Raw genomic sequence first — 19,340 nt, 5'->3', positions numbered from 1 at the left:
TGTGCAGCAAAAGAAATCTTAGTATCTTAAATCATGGCTCACTGTGACTACATGAAGATACAGAAACTAGATGTTTGTCTAAAATGATGATATAACTTTCGAGGAAGAATGTGGGGCTAGGAAATGAGTGGGAGGAGCAGGGTGAAGAAGGACAGTTAAATACTCATCCTCCATAGAAAGAATCAATATATAATGCCCCAAAATTGAAAAACCATGAAGTCACAATCTTAGTGCATTACTTGGAAATACTGGAGCTATATGTGCATGTATAACATGTTAAAAGTTTTAAATATTTAAGATAGTGACTGTGATGTGATCGCTCTGGATATTGGTTTGGAAATATTCAGTAAATGTAAATTCATACCAAATAATTCCACTGCTGGGTATGAGTCCTCATGGAATCTCACCCATGTATGTGGATGGTTTATTGAAGTATTTTTTGTCATAAGCAAGGTTTTGCTTTACTTTTTAAATTCATTTTTATTGGCATATAGTTGCTTTACAATGCTCCATTAATTTCCACTGTAAAGCAAAGTGAGTCAGCTATATGTATACATATATCTCCTTTTTGGGGGGTTTCCTTCCCATTTGGGTCACCACAGAGCTTTGAGAAGAGCTCCCTGTGAATTACAATACGTTCTCATTCGTTACCTTAGTTATGTGAAAGTGAAAGTGTGTGAAAGTGAAAGTTGCTCAGTTGTGTCTGACTCTGCGACCCCATGAACTGTAGCCCACCAGGCTCCTCTGTCCATGGGGATTCTCCAGGCAAGAATACTAGAGTGCATTGCCGTGCCCTCCTCCAGGGGATCTTCCCAACCCAGGGATCGAACCCAGGTCTTCTGCACTGCAGGCAGAGTGTTCACTATCTGAGCCATGACACAAGGCTTAATGCATAGTATTGATAGTGTATATATGTCAACCCCAGCCTCCCAGTTTATCCCTCCTCTTTTCCCCCTTGGTATCCATGAATTTGTTCTCTACTTCTGTGTCTCTATTTCCATAAGCAAGTTTTCTTTTAAAACAACTTAAATGTCTAACAACAGGAAAATGGTTAAATGAAGTGTGATAAATACAATGGAATTCTATGTAACAGGAAAATGGGTGAACTAGAGCTATAAGGACACATTAATAAGCCTTCAAAAATCATGTAGGAGAAAAAGTAAGATATAGAAAGTTAACATCATGCTATGTAGTTAATTTTTAAAACATACAAAATAATGCTTTATGTTGTTTAAGCACACACAGACACACACACACACACACACACACACACACACACACATGAATTTCAGAATTATGATCCCCTCTGGGGTAAGAGGGAAGGGAATGTGATGGGGTCAGGGAAGGGCTCATAGAAGCTTTCAATTTTACTTGTAATATTTTATTTTTTAAGCTACTTAGTAGGTTTTCTACATACATTACCTATATATTTTTGTGTCTTACTGAAATATGTCTAGGGGCTTCTGTTAAAATTGGGAAAATTAAACTCATACATTTAATGTTGCCTTATCTCAAAACACCACTAGAGGATTATTTGTTCTTTAGTCACTAAGCTGTGTCCGACTCTTTGGTGACGACACGGACTGCAGCCCACCAGACTCCTCCGTCCAGGGGATTTCCCAGGCAAGAATACTGGAGTGGGTAGCCCTTTCCTCCTCCAGGGGATCTTCCCAACTCAGGGATCGAACCAGCATCTCCTGCGTCTCCTTCATTGGCAGGTGGGTTCTTTACCGCTGAGCCACCACGGAAGCCCCCCCTTGCTCTGGAGCCCTGACCAAATGTAGGGCCCACACACCACCTGATTCCTGCTGAGGCCACTTTCCGCTTTATTGAAGTTGTTGTTAGGCAGAACACTGAAGATGACTCAGCCCTACACCCCAGTCTCAGTCCTGCCACTCCAAAGCCAGCACCCCACACTCACACACACATGTTCACAGGCACACACACATTCACAGGCACACACACATTCACACCACTCTAAAGCAGCTGTCCTTGCACTGACTTCCTAACCTAAGTGACTAATCTTGCCTATATCCCGTCGAGCTTGCTAATCTGTATTCCCCCACACCCACCATCACTCAGCGTCCAAGAGTTCCATATTTCTAACAGCTGCTGGCATCTCGCCACCTCCACCTGGCTGTGTCTGGCGGCCCTTCAATCCCAGCATGACATATAATCAGCCTGGGGGAGGGATGAATACCAGCTTGCTGTAGAAAGCTGATGTGGAACACTCTTTTTATTTCTGACTAGTGAAATAAAAGATACTGTGCTGAGTGTGTGTCCAATGACACATCTGTTACGGTAATCAAAACCTCCCCGCCGTTACCACAGATGATATTCTGAATTGGTATCAACGGTGTAACCGATACCCAGTTCCTAAATACCAAATCCAGTGAGCGTGGTACCCAACTGTGAAAAGGTGAGAAGAAACAGTTCTTCTCCCCCATAATAAATGCCAGGTGGCCCGGCCCACCACCCATCTGCTGGTGCAGCTCGCATATTTATCGTACTGGCTCAGTGCTCAGGCCTTCTCTGCGGCAAGCGCAGGGGTTCAGGCAGGCAATGAGCTTTCAAGGGGAGCCCCCATGTCCTCCTTGGGAGAAAAGTAGTAACTCAGCTTCGGAGGGGGATGTCAGCAAACACGGAGAAAGGCAGAAGCCCCACCTACCATAGAAGAGGAAGGCTTTGGTCCTGTGATGATGGAGGTAGGTCCGGTTGATGGTGAAGAAGCAAGCATCTGCCCCGCACTGGCCGAGCCTTCCGTTCTCCCCGGTCAGTGGGGACCACCAGAGCATGATGGGGAAGCCGTCAGCTGCCAATGTCCTCTTCCTGTTCAGGGTCAGTCCTCCTCTCTTAAAGAACGGACGGAGGTGGAGAGGCTCTGCTTCCATTTCTGCACGTCCATCTTTCAAATGAGAATTTTTAAACTTCTTGCCTTCAAATTTTCCCAACTCCACCACGACCTGAAAGAGACGATGACCTATTACCAGTGTCAGACTGTTTACAACTTCCTTCTGCATATTTCCCATGCATCGTGAGGATTTAGCTTCTTGAGTGCATGCGTGCTAAGCCACTTCACTCATGCCTGACTCTGTGGGACCCCATGGTCTGTAGCCTAAGAGGCTCCTCTGTCCATGGGATTCTCCAGGCTAAAAAGACTAGAGTGGGTTGCCATTTCCTCCTTCAGGGGATCTTCCCAACCCAGGGATCAAACTTAATTTAGCGTCATATTAGCCTCCTATTGCTATTCTAACAGATTATCACAAGTTGAGCAACTTAGAATGATACAGCTTTACTATCACAATAGTAAACTGGTTCTGGAGGTTAGAAGTCTGAAATGGTCTCGCTGGGCTAAAAGGTGTTGGGCACTTCACCAACGAGGACAGGAGACTCCAAGTGCTAGGACTGCACGCTGTACTTAATGGACTGGACTCTTAATGGACTGGACTCTTGATGGACTGGACTCTTAATGGACTGGACTCTTGCCATGGGCCTGGAGGCAGATGTTCAGGACAAGGCAGGGTGGCGGGCACTCCACCCCCATTTGGAGGGACTTCTTACCTGTGTCTCTATGCCCTACCAGCTTCCTTCCCTGCCCTCTAAAGTCTTCCATTCAGTGTGTGGAGTCCCCTCAAAAAATAAAGAAAATAAAAATTAAGGTGTTGGGAGGGCTATGATCTTTCGGGAAACTTGGACAGGGAATTCATTTCTTGGTTTTCTTTCAGAGGCACCCGCAGTTCTTGGCTCGTGGCCCCCTTCCTCCTCCTTTGGAATCAGAAATGCTGCCTCTTGGGGCTTCCCTGGCAGTACAGCGGCTGGGACTCTGTGCTTCCGCTGCAGGGAGTATGGGTTTGATCTCTGGTAGGGGAATAAGGACCCTACGTGCCTCACGGCACATCCAAAATAAATACCACATTTTTTTTAATTAAAAGAAAAAAAAAAAAAAAGAAATGCTGCATCTCTCTGACCCTTCTTCTGTCATTTCACTTTCTGACCACAGCCAGGAAAGAGCCTCCTCTGTTAAGGACTCCTGTGCTTCCTCCAGGCCTGCACACATAACTCAGGGTCATCTCCTCACCTCCAGGTGTGTCACTGTAATCTTACACACAAGGTCCCTTTTGACAAAAGTGGGCTTCCCTCATAGCTCAGTTGGTAAAGAATCTGCCTGCAGTGCAGGAGACCCCAGTTTGATTCCTGCGTCAGGAAGATACCCTGGAGAAGGGATAGGCTACCCACTCCAGTATTCCTGGGCTTCCCTTGTGGCTCAGCTGGTAAAGAATCTGCCTGCAGTGTGGGAGACCTGGGTTCGATCCCTGGGTTGGGAAGATCCCCTGGAGAAGGGAAATGCTACCCACTCCAGTATTCTAGCCTAGAGAATTTCATGGACTGTATAGTCCGTGGGGTTGCAAAGAGTCGGACACGACTTGAGAGACTTTCACTTTCTTTCTTTTAGACAAGTAAAATAACACGTCACAGTTTCTGGGGGTTAGGGTAGAGACATAGCCTCCAAAATATCGACCAACAAGGACATGTCTCTCTACTAAAAGCTTAACAGATACATCTCTCCTCCATTTTGTAGGCATATATAGAATCCAGAAGTGGTTGTGTCTCTTAATGAAACCTGCAAGAGTCAGGGCTATTATCTGGCTAATGCTGGAGATTACATTCTGGGGAAAGTGAATTATAAAAATCCTATTGATTTCCTTTTAGTACAATTAAAGGTGTCATGGGGCTTCCCTTGTGGCTCAGCTGGTAAAGAATCCACCTGACATGCAGGAGACCCTGGTTCAATTCCTGGGTTGGGAAGATCCCCTGGAGAAGGGAAGGGCTACCCACTCCAGAATTCTCACCTGGAGAATTCCATGCACTTTATAGTCCATGGGGTCCCAAAGAGTTGGATGCAACTGAGCGACTTTCACTTTCACTTTTCAAAGGTGTCATAACATGGGTCTTATGTTTGTAATAATATCCACCATGGCATGGAGATGGCCTAAGTACTGGGCTCCTTCTCACTTAAAACTCTGTCCATAGAATTTTCCAGGCAATAATACTGGAGTGGGTCATCATTTCCTGCTCCAGAGAATCTTCCTGACCCATGGATGGAACCCATGTCACTTATATCTCCTACATCGGCAGACAGATTCTTTACCACTAGTGCCACCTTGGAAGTCCAATAATATCCACCATGGCATGGAGATGGCATAGTACTGGGTTCCTTCTCACTTAAAACCATGTTTTTTATGTATTTCAAGACAGTCTGGGGACTTTCCTGGTGGTCCATGCTCCCAAGGCAAGGGCCCCAGGTTCCATCCCTGGTCAGGGAACTAGATCCCACAGGCCACAACTAAAGATCCCGCTTGCCAAAACAAAGATCGAAGATCTCACGTGCCACAACTATTAACAAGACCTGGTACAGCTTCCCTGGTGGCTCAGGAGTAAAGAGTCTGCCTGCCAATGCAGGAGACAAAGGAGACGCAGGTCCAGTTCCTGGGTCAGGAAGATCCCCTGGAGAAGGAGATAGCAACCCACTCCAGGATTCCTGCTGGGAAATCCCATGGACAGAGAGAGAAGCCTAGTGGGCTACAGTCCATGGGGTTGTGAAGAGTCAGACACTACTGAGCACATTGTTCACAGCCAAATAAGTAATTTTTAAAAAGAGACAGAGAGTCAGGGTTCTGGAAAGCAAGGCCATCAATCAAAGTAATCTGGAAGGCAGGGTGGGCAGGTAAAACCAGAGGCAAAATTGCTGCCATTTCATCAGACTTTAAGGTTTGATATTCAGATGGCAAACAAATGTAATACATTACAAAAAAAAGATAATATATTTCTAACAATTACAAAATATGTTAGAAAGAGCAGTATAAAAGTAGGGGATGGTCCGCATCATATATAAAAAAACAATAGTCAGACTGTGCAAAGAATAAAGCAGTTAAAAGAAGATGTATTTTCGTGTATTAACTTTTCCACCAGTCAACAGAGGAGACTATCTGCTGGCCCTTGGGCCCCACTCTCAGCAGCCAAGGGTGGTGTCTTCTTTATGCATTTGCTACCTCTGGTGTCAGAAAAGGGCCCCTGCCCACTGATGTGACGGAGGGTCTGTAACTCCCAGGGGAGGGTCTGTAATGTTCACTGGATTTTCTGAGGGATCCAAGGCCAAAAAAACTATTAAGAGCCACTTGGCAAAAAGCCACACAGTATTCCAAAAGGAGGAAAGAATTCCATTAGCCTTGAAAAAAGCATGGCTCACTTGTGACACTGAAGTCATCATTAGAACAGTAAAACTGTCACTGAAAACCAAAAACCCTTGCCAACAGTGTCCCTGGCACTTTCATGAATCCGCCTGCAACACGGGAGCCCTGGGTTCAATCCCTGGGGTGGGATGATCCCCTGGAGGAGGGCATGACAACCCACTCCAGTGTTCCTGCCTGGAGAATCCCATGGACAGAGGAGCCTGGTGGGCTACAGTTCATGGGGTCACAAAGAGTTGGACATGACTGAGCAACTAAGCACAGCACAGCAATAAGATGGCTGCTCCCCAGAGCGTGATGGAACAGTGTTGACTTTAGCCACAAATGCTCTATACTTTCACTCAGTCTTTCCCTGCAAATGTACCACCAGCGACTTTAAAGAATCACGTTGAGAAAATCATAGGTATAACTTCAAAGACAAATTTTGCTCCACATTTCTGATCAACATCTTCTGTGCGAGGCATAAGGTCATATTCAAATAACAGGGATCGCTTCAAGGAGAGACTGTCCTACCAAACAGCTTTTTACAAAATGTTTTGCCTCAGACATCAGTACCAGGTGGTAAGAAATACGGGGCACAGAGTAAGAACATATTAAACAAAACCATGAGGAGAAAATCAGCCAAATCAAAAATCTGGGAAATTCAAAATGACAAATGACCTAGTTTCTTCCACAAACCCATGACATGGAATAAAATGTGGGGCAGAAGAAACTTTTATAGAAAAAAATCCACAAAACTTGAGATAAATTCAAAATATGGATTTGTTTATTCCAGATTCAAATCAACCCATTAAAAGTTTTTTTGAGATAACTGGAGAAACTTTAATATGGCCTGAGACATAGATGGTCCTGAGTAATATTAATTTTGCTGAGTATGACAACAGTCATATGGTTATACTAAATTTAAAGTTCCCATCTGTGAGAGTGGTGGTTCCCCAACCTTTCTGGCACCTGGGAACGATTTCATGGAAGACAATTTTTCCACGGACTGGGGGAAGGAAACTGGGGGGAGGATGGTTTCAGGATGATTCAAGTACATTACACTTATCGTGCACTTTATATCTATTATTATTTCATCAGCTCCACCCAGATCATCAGGCATCAGATCCTAGACATTGGCGGCCCCTGTGTTAGAGAATCACATTAAAGAAAGTCCAAGTGAAATAATATGTCTTAGATTTGCTGTAAAATGATTTCATCAGTTATTTGTGCAACTGAAAGGTAAATAAAATTCAAAAAAAATAAAGTAAAGATACCATACACCCAAAGAATCTACAGATACTATACACAAAATATAGTTAAATGTGAATCAAAAACAGTGTCTCAGATGAATGACTTCCTCCAGAGAACCACAATGCTTTAGTTTAACTGTAGGTCAATGAAAAACATTTTCAAGTTGAGATTATTAATCATGTTATAAAATCTGTTATGGGTTGAACTATGCCCCCTCCCCTGCCCCCCTGGCCAAATTCATATGTTGAAGCCCTAACCCCTCCCACCTCGGAATGTGACTGACCTAGGAGACAGGGTCTTAAAAGAGGCAATTAAGTTAAAAAGAGGTCATCAGTTGGGCCCTAATCCAGTATGACTGGTGTCTGCATAAAAAGAGGAGACAGGGAAGCAGAGAAGTATAGGAAGAGACGTATGTGAAGACCCGGGGAGAAGACAGCACCCACAAGGCCAAGGAGGAGCCTCAGAGAAATGCCCTGCTTGCTGACACCTTGACCTTGACTTCTAGCCTCCACAACTCTGAGAAAATAGATTCCTATTGTGTAAGCCACCCAACCCAGTCTTTGGTCCTTTATATATGGTCAGTCAGTTCAGTCGCTCAGTCGTGTCTCACTCTTTGTGAATCGCATGAATCGCAGCACACCAGGCCTCCCTGTCCATCACCATCTCCCGGAGTTCACTCAGACTCACGTCCATCGAGTCGGTGATGCCATCCAGCCATCTCATCCTTTGTCGTCCCCTTCTCCTCCTGCCCCCAATCCCTCCCAGCATCAGAGTCTTTTCCAATGAGTCAACTCTTCGCATGAGGTGGCCAAAGTACTGGAGTTTCAGCTTTAGCATCATTCCTTCCAAAGAAATCCCAGCCCTAGCAAACTAATGCAGGATTCATGACATGATTTTTTAATTTAGCCTTCCTTTTCCCTACCTACGTGGCAAATTATTTCATCTTGCCTAGCTTACAAGCCAGTAAAAACAGGAACGGTCCTAAATGTGGAGCTCTCTACCAAGGTCACAGGTGTACAGCCTTGTATCAAGGGCACAGATGTGGACCCCTGCACCAAGGTCATCTCTGGAACTGATTAAGCACCATAGCAACCATTGCCAGGAGCCCCCCTGACCTTAGATTAGGTAAAAATACCTACCCTCTAGCATCCTAACCAATCATCTCATGTTACCCTTCCAGCAGGAATTTTTCTGTCTTGAGGCTATAAAAATTGGCTGTGCCGTGCTATGCTTAGTCGCTCAGTCATGTCCAACTCTTTGCAACCCCATGGACTGTAGCTTGCCGGGCTCCTCTGCCCATGGAGATTCTCCAGGGAATAATACCAAAGTGGGTTGCCATGCCCTCCTCCAGGGGATCTTCCCACCCCAGGGATTGAACCCAGGTCTCCTGCACTGTGGAGACCGCAAAAGGGGTTGGCTCTCCCTTGAACCTGCCCACTGTCTAACAGCGTCTAATAAACTGTTCTCCTCTCATTCTGCCTCGTGTCTGGAAATTCTTTTCCAACCTGTGCACAGACTATGACACTAAATATACAGGCATTATATTTGTTCATTTTATAGTGTTCAAATAAAAACAGTATTACAGCAACGCTGAACAATGAAGTACTCAATGTATCCATGAGGACTGGGTAACATCCCAAATCAGACCACCGATGGCAAACTGCAATCAAGATCCAGGTGAAGGTTCAGCTCCAATAAACACGCTATTACCTCTTCTATTCTGGAAACTTAGAGATGACATGCCTACCAAAAGCACAGTAATTTATTCTGACATCAAAAGCAAAATTCTTGACTTGTACACAGGCATTCCTCAAGCCTGGAAAAGAGGTCAAATGTCTAGTAAGATCAAAGCTTTCTCATAAGTTCTCACAGAATGAAGCAGAAAACTGCAGCCTTTCCAGCTCAAGCAGGTCCTAGATCCTTAGCTCCAAGAGAGACACAATGAGAGCCAGGGGTCTGCTCTGACCAGAATCTCTACCTGGCAGCGGAAGGTGGTGGAAACAGCACAGACTGCCTGCCAAAGTGATGGTATAAGCATTCATTCACTCATTCCTAAGCAAGGAGAAGGGCAATCCTCCAGAATAAAATGCCCAGAGGACACTGTCGTCTCCATCAGGCCTGTGTGTGAACTACTCACATCCACGAGTAATCTCTAAAAGTCCTTTTGGATTTTGAAACGGACAGGAGGGACACAAGTGGGGGCTAAAAAATCTGAACTCATATTTATACTTTTACCTTCACTGTGAAATTTTTATTTTACTTTGAAATCAGCAAATGAAGTTCAGAAGAACCAACTGTATGAGATAAATGGGAGGACTGAAGAAATGCTTCAGTTCATTCACCCTACTACCAACAAATGTATTAATGCCGACGTTTGTGTTCTGCAGAACAAACTAGGTTGTTCTTGGAATAGTCACTGCTTCTTCAAGAATGGCATCTTTCAGAAGGGATCATGACTTGGGAGGAAGTCATCCAAGCTAAACCTTCATCTGGATCTTAACTGCAGTATGCCATCAGTAGTACGATTTGGGCTGTTACGCAGTGCTCATGGATATATTGAGGGCATCTTTGTTCAGGGTTGTCTTGAGCCAACAAGACAGACAGGGCTCTACTAGAACCAGGACTCCGGGACTTCCCCAGTGATCCAGTAGCTAAGATTTCACCTTCCTATGCAGAGGTTGTGGGTTCGATCCCTGGTCCGAACCAGGAAACAATACTGCAACAAATTCAATAAAGACTTTAAAAATGGTCCACATCCAAAAAAATCTTAAAACTAGGATCCTGCGAATCACAAACTGATTTCCCAACTCACTGATCTTGTTTCCACCTACCACATCCACTCACTAAACCTCAAATCCATATGTTATAAAAAGAAAGTATTTTTCTTGCCTTAGAGAGAACATCCTGACCCTGAGAGACGAAGCAAAAAGTAAAGCCCTTGGCGAGCGTGGGATGGGGGTGGGGGTAGGAGAAGAGGCCCCGGAATCAACACTACACGACCCAAGCTCTTGGTACCTGGAGCGTGATGAGCAGAAAGACAGTAGCCATGACGCACAGGCAAAATGCCAGAAGCTTCCCCCTCTGAATCCGCACCATGCTGCCCTGCCCTGGGTGACTGCCAGAGGGCGAGCCTGGTTACCAGGTGTTCTCGAGTCGGCCCACAGACCAAGACAACTTCACGTGGAGGAACCATCTGCATGCCAATTTCCTCCGCTGCCATTCCTGCTGGGACCCGGGCTCCATGAAGGACTGAGATGTGAGGTTCTGAGGGCGCCTGGCTTGGCATTGAAAGGGAACAGCATGCAGTCTTCTTAAGCTATCATCAGAGCAGCTGGGGATTCTTTAAACCAGAAGACATCCAAAAAATATCTGTAACAAATAAACAACAGTTTGGCCTTAGCACAGGAGATTTTATTAATGCAGTCTCGCAGGGCTGCAGTGTAGAAACGAAAAGCTTTAAAACTAAAAGGAATCTTTGGGATCATTTAGACCTAACACCTCACTCATAGATAAGGACACCAAGACCAGAGAGGTGAAGAGACTTGCTCAAGGTCATACAGTCCATTAGAGGAGAGTGAGAGATCGACAATCAGGTCCCGAGACTAAAATGATGCTTCCACTTAATTTTCTTTGCCATCAGACTTGAATTCCAAAAGTCACTGACATGTGATCATTTCCTTTCATCTAAGTTTCAAAAGAACAGACAAGTGGAGCAGAAATAGCCGTGACTGTCCACTCAGTCCTGTAACAATTAGGGAAAGAACAAACGTTTCAGGCTTTGCTCAGAAATGGCAAATGATTGACTGACCTCAGTTCCCGCCAGGGAAAACCACTTCGGCCACAACATAAGGAATTTAGGTTACTGCTTTATTTGCTTAGACTTTTACAGCAAGAGCACTAAAGCAGTGGATTGTGCGGGCAATATGGTTCTCTGGATGTCTTGAAATAAGGTGTCCATCCATCAGAAATGGATGGTCTTTTCCAAAAGCTTTTCAAATGAACTAAATAGTCCCACAGAATGCCTCTTATGCCTGGGGTTCCCTGAAGTCAAACATGCTGAGCAAACCACACCGTGGAGTTCAGAGGAGAGCAAGGATCCACATTTCAGAGGAAGAGGGTGCTCCAAGGACCTGGTCCTAAGATCTGACTGTATACCTCTCAGATATGGAACTGAAGATCCAATGAGAAATACAAAAGTGATGCAGAATTCTGCTTTAAAACCTTGGTTTTAAAGGTGTACTCCCCTCTCACGCATCTACCTTGATCAACTTTTAAGTCCAGGCTATTTCTTCCCCTCGGCAACAAAATGACTCTTGGTCTCTGAGACAGCCAAAAGCTCTTTTTTTTTTTCCATCTGCATAAGTCTTACAATCCACAGGGTCTAAGAAAACGGGCTCTAGTCAGCCTACCAGGATTCAAATCTCAACTCCTCAGACTGTCTGTGATTCCACGACTCAGTTCCCAAAATACAGGTCATAGAGGTGCCCAATTAGAGAGTTACTGTGAGAATTCTATGAGATAAAATTGGTAAAACACGTATTTCAGAGCCTGACACAAAAGAAATACCCAATAAACGTTTGCTCTTCTCATTCTCATTCTGGGCTTCCCTGGTGGCTGAACAGGTAAACCATCCCCTGCAACGCAGGAGACCCAGGTTCAGTCCCTGGGTCGGGAAGATCCTCTGGAGAAGGAAATGGCAACCCACTCCAGTATTCTTGCCTGGAGAATCCCATGGACAGAGTAGCCACGGAATACAGGGCTACAGTCCACTGGGGCACAAAAGGTTCAGAGACAAATGAGCAACTAACACTTTCACTTTTTCACAAATCAAGCCAGAAGAATTTAAGGTTACAAAAATCCCTTTCATCCAAAGAATCTCAATAGAGGTCATAGCTCCCAAACGAGATGTACACAGTACGGTCTCAAGGACTGAGCTGTGGGTAAACACCCAGTACTAAAGAACACAGTCAGCTAGGGTAGATGGTCTGATGATTTAGAGCAGGCAGCAGCCAACCAGGCCTTGGGGCACATCAATCTAATACACATAAGGCACTAGTTACCCGGGAGTCTGTCATCAAATCAGCGGTCCCCCAAATGGGGGCGACAGATGGACCTGCAGAGAGCACCCTGAAGGCCGACAAGCTCCAAGACAAAGAGACCCCAAGAAGAAAGCTCCCTTCTGCTTCCTCATTGCCCTCAGGGTGAATCTCAGACCCTCACTTCTAAGAGGGCACGCCCAGAACACCCCTTCTCAGGCTGGAGCAGTGTGTGTTTGCTCAGCCAGGTCGATAACAGCTGAAGTGGACTCACTAACCGACCCGCCTGACCCAAGCGCTGAGCTCTGAGACGCTTCGTCGGGCCGTGCACATGGCCTGGGGCCGGCCATCTGCCGCCTGGAGAGGGGTCTGGAGCTGAGAGTCACCACCGCATAGTCCTGCAGGGGCTGTCCCGTCAAAAGCAGCAACACTTTCAGTCCCCAATCATTTCCACGTTCTCTGCTTTATGTTGAATTAAAATGGACAGGAGGGAGACTAGACGTCTTAGTGAATTAGCAGCCTGAGGATGCCAGCTTCCCACACGGCCCTAGCCATGCAGGGCCAGTCCCCGGTGTGGGTCAAGGGTTTCAGCCATGGGACTCCGGTGATTTCTGCCCTGTGGTCCTGAATGGAAAATGAGAAGCCCACCCTGGGTGACACCCACCAGAGAGATCTGGGAAGTCTCAGATCCTCTCTCCTCTAGTAACTGGTGGGTCATTTGGGTTAATAGTGAAGTCGCTCAATCCTGTCCAACTCTGCAACCCCATGGACTGTAGCCCATCAGGCTCCTCTGTCCATGGGATTTTCCAGGCAAGAATACTGGAGTGGGTGGCCATTTCCTTCTCCAAGGGATCTTCCCGACCCAGGGATCAAATGCTTCACCGTCTGAGTCACCAGGGAAATCACTGGGTTAATAATCAACTCTTAACTGAGTTTGAGGTTATGCCAGGGAAAGTCTTTTGAAAGAATATGTCTAATTACCAGACACGTTATTCACACCAAAGTGTCATTTTTCAAATGAATACATTCCAAGATGTTTTCATTTCATAATGTATAAAATCCTTGGAGCATCCCTTAAGTAGGGGCTGCTGTCCTGGGAAAGAGAGATGACCTGGCAGGCAGATAGGAAAGTCTAAGGGCCTCTGGACAAAGCTCCAGGCAATTTTTAACTCATTGCCTTCGACTCTACTTGACTTCACCTGCACTCCACATCGATTCCTACTTGGTGACTCCAAAAGCCTGATAAGAACTTCCCCAGCAGTCCAGTGTTAAGACTGTGTTTCTATGTCAGGTTTCATCCCTGGTTGGGGAACTAGGATGCCACATGCTTCTTGGTGTGGGAAAAAATAAAAATTAAAAAATTAAAAGTCTGATAACTAGGATTTCTGACCTGCTAGCATCCCCCACTCAGCTCAGAGATGTTGCTGGAATGTAGACTGGGTATTTCTCCTCTGATTAAAATCCATCAATGGATTTCAATGCCAAAGAGTTCAAGATAAAGACCAAATTCATTAGCTTAGAAAACAAGAGTCTCTGGACTCTGTCCTATTTCTCCACCTTCTACCTGACAAACCCTTTGTTCTAGCTGTTCCTGGAATATAGTTTCTTGTTCTGTGCTCTGGTCCCTACCTACAACACCCATACCTCTTTCCCTACCAGAGCCATTCTGGGCATTCAAGGCTACCTGCTTTGAGAAGCCTTATTCCACCCTAGTGCCAGGTCAGATGATATAGGGCCATTCGTTGTGCTTATTTCTACTACATCAGTGGACAGAATGCTGGGGGAGGTTAGGCAACTCTTTAAAGCTGCTTTATTGGGTGAATATAAAATAACTGTTAAACATTAAAAAAAAATTGACCAAACACACTAAACAGTTGACCAGTGTTATTAATTCGCAGAAAGACTGTCCCAGGGGCACCTGATGAGCATGGCGTGGTGGTTCCACAGTTTCCCTTTTCATCCCATTTTCTTGATTAACACTTACTTGTGTTAATGTGTTCTTCACTTTTTTAATGGACTGCATACTTTGTGGAGCTTTCTTTTCTTTTTTGAGTGGTGCTCTGCCTTACAGATTCTGTCTGGGAGGGTCATCCTCTTGGACCAAGCACACATTGAGAGAGAAAGGGATACTGGCAGCTGATGGAATCAAGACTGGTGATTAGGAGCTCCCCTCGTGGTCCAGTGGCGAGGGCTCCATACTCTCAATGCAGGGGCACCAGGTTCAGTTCCTACCTGGGGAACTCGATCTTGCACGTGGCAACTAAAGAACTCCCGTGACCCCGCATGCTACAACTAAGAGCAACAGCAACCGAATAAATAAATAAATACTGTTCAACTAAAAAAAAAGACTGTATTAATAAAAAAGACAGATTAACGGGAGGATGGAAGCGGCAGCATGAGCACCTTCATTCTTCTACTCCTGAGAGTGATGCCATTCTTAAATTCTTAAATTCCAGACACAAACTGAAGCACTCAAAGTATACAGTATTAATACAATCTCACTTAGTGGGTCTAGTTTCTAGATAAAAACAAACCCACTAAAGAACTAAATAAAAAGACTGACATGAAGACCCAAACAGAAGCATTCAAAAACAATAGGTTTTTTAAATGGAAGGGGGGGGGGGTGGTCCACTATTGGGAAGATTCTGTATGACACTTAAGAGCTGAGCTTCTTTTTCCTTGGAAGGTGTTCTTTATAACTGTTCTTTCTCCAGGAAGGGCTTACTGGTTATTCTGTAAAAATTTTCCTTCCTGGCAAAGATAGGAACTAAAAATCCCTCAGCTGCTTTGATCATTCCTGTAATCATGAGTGAGGAAACAATCAAATAACATGATAAAATCTGGCTAATACTTTACATGCCTAAAAACAAAGAGCTGGAACAAATAATCTTCTGAGGATCTTTATCCCAAAATTAAGTTCTCTGATCTCATGAACAGTGCCCAGGAACACTCCATAGAAGAAAAATCAATCAATTAAAGAGACAGTAATCGGGACAAGCTGAGTCATCACAATCTAAAGATTTCTGGAAATATAAAACAAGAAATATTTCTATATGACAATTGAGGGTTACTTGATCTTCATTCTCCTTTTGACTAATTCAGCATTAACTTTTAAAAACTGAGATCTTACTTTGAAGTAAATAAATATCTGAAAAATACTGTCAATAAGGATGAAATTAATTGTTTTTAATTTTTAAAAAATTCACAGTCAAGAACTGTACTACAAATCTTTATTGTGTTAATAGAATGCTAGTATGTGAAATAGGTACTGGATTTCATACTGAAATCAATTCTTTTCTAAAAAGTATAATTGCTTTACAATGTTGTGTTAGTTTCTGCTGCACAATGAAGTCAATCAGCTACATGTGGAGAAGGCGATGGCACCCCACTACAGCACTCTTGCCTGGAAACTCCCATGGACGGAGGAGCCTGGTGGGCTGCAGTCCATGGGGTCGCCACTTCACTTTCACTTTTCACTTTCATGCACTGGAGAAGGAAATGGCAACCCACTCCAGTGTTCTTACCTGGAGAATCCCAGGGATGGGGGAGCCTGGTGGGCTGCCGTCTATGGGCTCGCACAGAGTTGGACACGACTGAAGTGACTTAGCAGCAGCAGCAGCAGCAGCATACATATATCCCCTCCCTCTGGGACCCCTCTCCCACCCCCAACCTTTCTTACCCATCTAGGTAGGTCATCACAGAGCACCTGAAATCAACTTTTTACATTCCAAATTTAGAAAGGATTTAAATATGGGTTGGAAATGCCTGCAAACTGAGCAATGCTTACACTTACATGAATAACATCATTGTTTGTCCAAACAATATGTTCATTTTCTTTATTTCCTAACTTTAATTCTGGTTCGAATTTTTTTTCAAATATGTTGTTTGCAAGAAAAAACTTGAAAAATACTTTTTTTTTTTAAACTGAAGTGATGAGCCATAAGAACAGTAACAGTTGAGACTGTGTATTTAAATTCACTGTTACACACTGCCATCTAGCAGGAAGGCAGTAAATGAAGAGTCACCACAGCAAGTCCAAAAAAGGGGCTGACCTAAAAGATGCAGCCGGGCTAGGACATCGCCTCTGGCTTCAGGCAGGAGAGGGAGAAAGTTCTAACGCTGAGGCTAGACTGGTGTCTCTGCCACTTCATTGTGCAAATACCCGGGGCTGCTTATTCAAGACAGAGGGGCAAGATCCAGGTCCTCCTCTAGAGACCACGTGGGCCGGGCAGGAGAAACAATGCTCCAATTGTAGAATGACGTCACTAACACGCCCACGAGCGGCCCTGAGTGTCCGGGGGCGGGGTCTCATCTTCAGTAAATGGAGGACGTAAAAGGAGAACAAGGTCCTGAAGACCAACTTGCCAAATTCAAAACTGCACGTAGCCCTCAACTGAAACAAACAATCCAAGCTGGGACATGAATACTACTCTCCCCGACTATCTCAGACCGCTGTGCGGAGGCGGGTAGGAGGGGGGGATTCTGTTGGTGGTGTTGGGGGTTTGGAGCCGGCAGCCTGCTGGAGCCATGGTGTTAAGAAAAACAGTCATTTTGCGTGGCATTTGCTACATATTATAGAATCATTAAAAGAGTCCCAGGAAACGTCTTAAAATCACGCCAATGTTCCTTCCATAGCTTACATAAAATGTGTTCTAAGGATGCTAATCAGGTACCAAAATACTTAAGAAATGGCTTGCATATCGTAGGCAAAGCCTGCAGTTCCGGGGTTTTCCCAGGGCATCTTCTGCCTTAAACAGGCAACGCTCTCCCCAACTGGACAGCCAGCCTCGTTCCTACTTCAGCACACAATTCTAGCAACAAGTGATGCTTGAGTCAAAACAGGGAGAAGGAAGCTGTTCACAGCGCACAGAGGTGGAGTTAGGTTCTGGAGTTAGTGGGGCTGGGAAGATGGTGGCAGACGGGAAGGGATGAGAAACCTTCCTCGGGGAGGTGCGGGGACGGTTGGGGGGAGCGCGGGAACCCGCTCTCGCCGAGGCCCCTGCACATCACCTTCCTCCCACCTGTGCTTTTCAGCAGCCAGATGGGTTTGCATCTCAGGGAGGGTCCCTGGAAAGAGCTGCCCAAGGTTTCCCAAAGCGGACGCGGACACTTTCTCAGCACAGAACTCCGTCTTCGTCTTACACACACTCCCTTCTGGGCACAAAGAGAGCTGTGAGTTTGGCGAGCAGAGTCTCAGCTTCGGCGCGCCTCTTTAAAGTCTCTTTTCGGTTCTCCGCACCAAGAGCCTGCTCCCACCAAGCCATCGCTCAGGAAAGACCCTTAAGATGGTACTCACCGCAGCGCGGAGAAGGAGGCGCGCTCTGCCGGGTGCAGCCCCGCGGTTTTTCACTTTCGGTTGGCTTCCCAGCCGCAGCTCGAGCGAAAACTTGGAGAGGAGATTTGGAAGAAGGGATAATAACCCTGAGTGCGTCCAGGCCTGGCGATCCTAGATCCGGGTTTTCGCGCGGATGCTGTGTTTAAAAGCCTGCAGGACCTCCTTGCCCGGGAAACACCCACCGGCCCCTCTCTTGCCTGTCCCAGGCGCTCCACCCTCTGGAAAGCTCCTAGGAGGCTCCCAAGATCCTCTTCTAAAGCAAGTTGTTGTTTTAGTCGCTAAGTCGTGTCCGACTCTTTTGTGACTCCATGGATTTTAGCCCGCCAGGTTCCTCCGGCCGTGGGATTTCCCAGGAAAGAATGAATACTGGAGTGGATCGCCATTTCCTTCTCCAGGGAATCTTCCTGACCCAGGGATCGAAGAGGGTTCTTCACCACTGAGCCACCAGGGATTTTTGCTTCTCAAACTCTGAACGAAGCTCATTCAAAGTCACCTATCCAGGAAAACTGAGAACATTTTAAGCAAAGCAGAGGCCTCGGTACCTTTCATCAGCTGTCAGTGTTTGGTAGACTGAGCAGGATGATCACTTAGCTCTACTGGGGAAGAAAAAGTGATTTTAGTTACTTGACTTCTAAATTCAGAGAATCCAATTAAAATTATTTTGGCCTAGTCTAGACCGAAAGGGATAAACCTAGAGGGGTCTTTTCAGACTTTGGGAGGGCCAGGACTAGGTGAGTGTCTAGGGATAAAAATTTGGGGAGGGATTAAGAGTCATGCACCTCCTGGGCACATGACTGCTGTTAGCTGCCCAGGGCCTGCCTCGCTCTCCTCCAGGCCCTGAGAGCACCAGTGCCCAGCACCTCTGTTATCTGCTTTAGTCATCAGGGAAATGCAAATTAACACTATAATGAGACACTACTACACGCCCACCACAATGGCTACAGAATTTAAAACATAACACAGAGCAAAGGCCAAGCTGTGGACCACATGGAACTCTAGTGCATGCTTAAGTGAAAGTGAAGTGAAGTCGCACAGTCGTGCCTGACTCTTTGTGATCCCATGGACTGTAGCCTACCAGGCTCCACTGTCCATGGGATTTTCCAGGCAGTAGTACTGGAGTGGATTGCCATTTCCTTCTCCAGGGGATCTTCCTAACCCAGGGATTGAACCCAGGTCTCCCACATTGTAGACAGACGCTTTACCATCTGAGCCACTAGGGAAGTCCTAGTGCGTGCTTGGTGGGGTGTAATTGTTACAGCCACTTTGGAAAACTTGTCTATCAGTATTCACTACAGCCAAATATGCACTCATTTTGTGATCCACAATTTTACTCAAAGGTATACGGCTAGGAAACATGCATATGTATGTACATCAAAAGACAGGTATATATGTCAAAAGACACGAAACACATCGTAACATATTTAAAAGAACAGACATCATACTAAATATGGCTTTTGATCACAGTAGAAACCAATTAAATCAGTAATA

The 19,340-nt window shown here is 45.4% G+C and overlaps 1 protein-coding gene across 3 annotated transcripts in view; it reads right to left on the bottom strand.

Moving 5' to 3' along the window:
- FUT10 (fucosyltransferase 10) overlaps window positions 1-18,080 on the bottom strand; it is a 77,168-nt gene extending 59,088 nt beyond the window's left edge. Inside the window, exons 1-3 of one of the 3 annotated variants that reach the window (XM_005698816.3) lie at window positions 17,814-18,080; window positions 10,621-10,850; window positions 2,669-2,963 (exon numbers count right to left, since the gene is read on the bottom strand). In XM_005698816.3, coding sequence (XP_005698873.1) covers window positions 2,669-2,963; window positions 10,621-10,767 — 442 coding nt within the window. In that variant the 5' untranslated portion in view covers window positions 10,768-10,850; window positions 17,814-18,080. Of the gene's footprint in view, window positions 1-2,668; window positions 2,964-10,496; window positions 10,851-17,813 lie in introns of all 3 variants that reach the window. The other 2 variants (XM_005698817.3, XM_018042062.1) reach the window with 2 other exon arrangements.

The sequence above is a fragment of the Capra hircus genome, chromosome 27 (assembly GCF_001704415.2).
Source record: "Capra hircus breed San Clemente chromosome 27, ASM170441v1, whole genome shotgun sequence".
NCBI lineage: Eukaryota > Metazoa > Chordata > Mammalia > Artiodactyla > Bovidae > Capra > Capra hircus.
The sequence above is the reverse complement of the archived record's forward strand: the minus strand, read 5'-3'. Positions and strand labels throughout refer to the sequence as shown.